This window comes from Morone saxatilis, unplaced genomic scaffold, assembly GCF_004916995.1.
Source record: "Morone saxatilis isolate NCDOM2014 unplaced genomic scaffold, NCSU_SB_2.0 Contig12, whole genome shotgun sequence".
In the NCBI taxonomy this organism is placed as follows: Eukaryota; Metazoa; Chordata; class Actinopteri; family Moronidae; genus Morone; species Morone saxatilis.
In genome coordinates, this window is record NW_023339674.1 from 370,557 (window position 1) to 375,301 (window position 4,745).

The 4,745-nt window shown below is 42.5% G+C and overlaps 1 protein-coding gene across 1 annotated transcript in view; it reads left to right on the forward strand.

Moving 5' to 3' along the window:
- Positions 1–1,312, forward strand: part of LOC118321943 (zinc transporter ZIP3-like) — a 1,530-nt gene extending 218 nt beyond the window's left edge. Inside the window, exon 2 of the mRNA XM_035653515.1 lies at positions 247–1,312. Within this exon, the coding sequence (XP_035509408.1) occupies positions 247–867 (621 nt within the window). The 3' untranslated portion in view covers positions 868–1,312. The remainder of the gene's footprint in view (positions 1–246) is intronic.
- The last annotated feature ends 3,433 nt before the right edge of the window (positions 1,313–4,745 follow it).

Below are 4,745 nucleotides of genomic sequence, written 5' to 3' on the forward strand. Positions count from 1 at the left end.
TCGAGGAGGGGCTGTTCCTCCCGCCACGTGCTCAACCTCTTGCCCCGCCGTCCGAGACAAGTACGGTCCGCGGCCGCGTCCCCCGCGCCCCTGGGGTGTGAAACTCTAACAGGCGCGGCTCTCCCCCTCCCAGTGTCACGTGTTCCCATCGATGCAGCGAAGATCAGCAGCGACTACCCGCTGGCCGAGACATGATGATGCCGCTCTTCCTCCCGTGTTCGTGGGCAAACCGTCTCACCTTTTCAGGAAAGGAAACCCCTCACGACCTGGAGACCTTTTTTTCAACGCCGCGGCTCCAAAAACGAGCCGGCAGCTGACTCCGAGTACACGGCCCCTTCATGCCCCCGCTGGCGGCGGAACAACTCCCACGCACACCGGCCAAGCACACTCAGGCCCCGCCCGAGGCCTGCGGGCGGTGGCCCTGCGTGGCTGGCCCCGGCTGGTCTGCTCGTCGGTCACACCTCCGTGTTCGAGGCGTGCCCCGGCCCTGCAGACGACGCGCCAAAGTGGCCCGCCTCCCTTCCTGGGCCCGTGGCCGTGCACGAGACGCTGGCCGCCGTGGCGCTCGGGGTGAGCGTGGCCAAGGCGTCGCTCGGGATGAAGGACGCTGCCAAGCTGGGCGTCACGGTGAGCCTGATGATCCCGGCGGGGATGTTGGTGGGGATGGGCGTCGAGTCGGCGCAGACGCTGGCGGGCGCCGTGGCGTCGGTGGTGCTGCAGGGACTCGCCGCCGGGACCTTCCTCTTCGTCACCTTCTTTGAGATTCTGTCCCGAGAGCTGGACGACAAACGGGACCGGCTGCTCAAAGTGCTCTTCCTCATCCTCGGCTACGCTTCGCTCGCCGCACTCGTCTTCATCAAGTGGTGACACACAGGAAGTGACACACACAATACCAAAGTGAAACTCCATAACGGCAGCAGAGGAAACAGGAAGCGGAGAGCTGCGGACCGTGTTGGTACTGTGTTCGATGCCGACCCACCCGGCTGCTGTTTGTACATTAATCAGTAGAAGGAAGATTATATATCCAATAATATGTTTAGTTTCTGTTTCTTTCCGAGTCTTTGTCATCGTAAACTCTGCGTCTGTGTGAGCTGAAGCTGAAAACCCAAAATAAAAACACTGGAGCCTTTTAAAGTTAATATATATCGATATCTATCCATGTACAATTCACCTTTATGTTGATGACATTCTCATCGTTGTATGTCTTCATATTGTGACCTGAACAGTTTTGTATTTATGTGTCTCATATTTATCTTCTGTTACTGCAATTAAACACATTATTATTATTAAAATTGTTCTTTAATTAATCCTGTTTGTTCTGATAATGTGCTTGTTTTTATTTATTGATCCTGGATTGAATCACAGCGTGCTCTTTAGTGACTCCACCTCTGGATGCAAATACTAATACTACCTTAAAACCAGTTATTTTAACTGAAACTGATTACATCGGAAAAAACATTCTTGATTGAGCAGCTTTTACTATAAATTTTAAGTTTTGTAAGTTAGAGAAAAGTACTTTTTACTATGTATTTACTTTTACAGTACAAATAAATAATAATAATACATTTTATTTATAGAGCACTTTTCTAAAATTCAAAGAAAAAAAAGGTAATAACACAAAAATATAGATATATATCTACAAAATAAATAAAGATTAAGAAATTAAGTCAGTGTCACTGATTTAATTTAAATTACTCATAAAAGCAGCTCAATCAAGAAGGTTTTTAACTTATAGTTAAATTAACTTATCAGGTGTTACAGTTTTAAAGTAGCAGGAAATGGAAATACTCTAAATACTAAATACTTTAAAGTTCCATCCAGTCAGAAATCAATGTGGTCCGTTTCCAGTAAATGTACTCGTTACTTTCCTTTTTTATAGCTGAAAGCCAAAATGTTGAATTTGTCACATTTGCAGGTTTTCTGTTTTTTCTTATCGACTGCAGTTTAATGAGAATAAAGATGAACCACTCACATAAAAAGCACAATGGCACAGGCAGTTTAAATGGCAGTAGCATGGTGTAAAAATGCTGGACAAAACAGAACAAAAGCACTTGTTATATTGTTGTTACATTACACACTGTTGGGTGGTTTGATATATAACATATATTGCGTTATACTTTATAAATTAATCGTATATATTTTGCATGTAAAATGTAGTTTTCAGACAGATGTAGTAGGAAAGAAATATAATGCTCAGACAAGTTGGCATCCCTGCAAAGTAAGTCCTGACAAAACAATTGAATATGAATCAAATAAACAGGATAGACCTCTGAGCTGTATACAGCACTGACCTATGCCCTGTATCTACAGCACTGACCAATATTCTGCAAAAAGACCATCAAAAGCTTCAGCTTATTCAAAATGCACTTTGAAAAGACTAAAACACTAAAAAAGTGAAACTACTAAACTAACCACCGCAATATGGAATAAACACAGATGGTTGGAGTGGAACAAATTTTTACTACATTATACACAGTTAGGTAGTTATACGTATGTAATATATAACACATATAATGCATTATACATGATGTATACTGCAGGAAAAATATAGTTTCCAGACAGATGTAGGGGAGTAAAAAGTACAATATATGCCTCTGAGATGAAGCAGAATAAAAACAGATGTAATAAATACTGAACCGACTGTTTATTGTCATTATTCTACTGTAATAATATTTGTGTTTTGCTGCACACAGACACCACTGTGAGGTTTAAAGATGATAATTTGGCGCCGCCTTGTGGCAGAAAGAGAGTATTGCTTGCATTTATTTTGTCAGGAGCTGTCTGAGCTTTATACTGAACTACAGTCTCACACTCATCTTAACAATCTACCAGGAGCAAGGGGTCAATGTCGACCTCTCACAGGCTTACAAGAGACAAATGAATCCAGTGGTGGAGTGTAAGTACATTTACTGAAGTACATTTACCCTCGTTTTACTTTATACTTTTACTCCACTGGAGGCAAATATTGTACTTTTTACTAAATTTATTTAATAACTTCAGTTACTTTGCAGATTCACATTATTAATACAAAATATGAATCAACTGATAAATTATGATGCATTATTAAATATTTTAGAAGTAATTAACACATTAATACATCAATAATTATATTAACATCATATAACATATATTTGAAATTCTGTACTTTTACTTTTGGTACTTTAAGCAAATCTTAACACAGTTTTATCCTCCAAAAATGTTGAGTCACTAACATTTCCAGCTGATGCAGTAATAACTCAGTAACTTTGTTATTTGTGCAGTATTTTAATTATTGGTGATATAATGACTGCAGCCGAAGCTCAGAGACAGCGAGGGAGAGCGCAGTGATCCCTGGAAGGACATTCACAAACTCTCAGCAGTTTATAAAGTCATTAAATTACCAGCTGCAACAATTATAATCAAACAAATAATATCATATTAATATATTATACTGTATAATGAGCACTTTTACTTTTGATACTAGTACAGTTTGAATGTACTTTTAATACTGAGGTATTAGTACTTTTATTGCAGTAAAGGATCTGATACTTGCACTTTTTTCATGTGGTTTTATTTTCAAACAGTGATCAACAACAACAACAACAACAACAACAACAACATGTCATAGACTCAGACTCTTACTGACCGTCTGTCCGTCTGACCCTGCAGGATTCTGGCCTCCCTGCTGACCTCAACAGTTCAGCCAAAAGTAGAAAAACTGAAAACACAACAGCATCCAGGTCCAGTAGCACAACCAGATGCCACAACAAAGGCGTGTGAAGTGTTAGTCCACCTCCCTAAGCCTCTTAAAGTCCCTGTAAGTCTGCAGCCGGCCTGCAGGACCGGACCATGATGAGTTAATCCCTTAGTGGAAAAGGTTAGCTCGTCTTTGGCTGTCTTGGGTTTGTCAGCCTGCCAGACACAGCGAGACGAGGACCGACTGAAGATGGAGGAGCTTCTATTACCGAGCGGCGAGGAGGAGGTTCGCTCTGACCACAGTTCATATGTTCCGGGAGATGCAGGGAGGACGATGGGGGACCAAGTGAAGTCCTTCTTCCAGGTGACGGTGAAGGAGAACCTGGGTAAGAACGTGAAGAAGTTCCTGAAGAGGAATGGGCTGCTGACGCTGTCGGTCATTGCGGTGCTCACCGGCTGCACGCTGGGCTTCATGCTGAGGGGGACTCACCTGTCCACACAGGTACGACTCACCTTTACCCACAGATCTGTCCACACACATACAGACGATACCCACATACACTGGATATTGTTTGGGGGCTTTTCAAGACCTGTACCTTGGCGATGCTATTAAAACTGTACTGGCACCGAAACGGTGCCTGGACCGGTGCCTGAAATGGGCCGGTACTCACCAGTACAGAGTGCTGCCGCCTCTGGTTCTCGTCCACATGAGTACACTTACTAATTATAGAGGACCACCACTAATGGTGAGCAGGGCCGGACCCACCACTGAGGTCTCCTAGGACTTCAGGGGTATATAAAAGTCCTGAATATTTGCCTAAAAGAAATGTACTTTGATACTGTAATGCCCCAAACCCGCCTAGCAAGTTCAGTTTTTGGACCACAGTATTTATAAGTACTAAACGCCTTCGTAGCTGTGTCTCCATATAAATACACAACTAGCTTAACGCTAAGAAAACTGCACTGAAAATGTCCTTCTTAAAAAAAGATTCAAATCTACCACAAATTTATTTAAGGTTAGGATTTATGTTGTGTTCAGGGTTATGTTGTGTTTAAGGTTATGTTGTGTT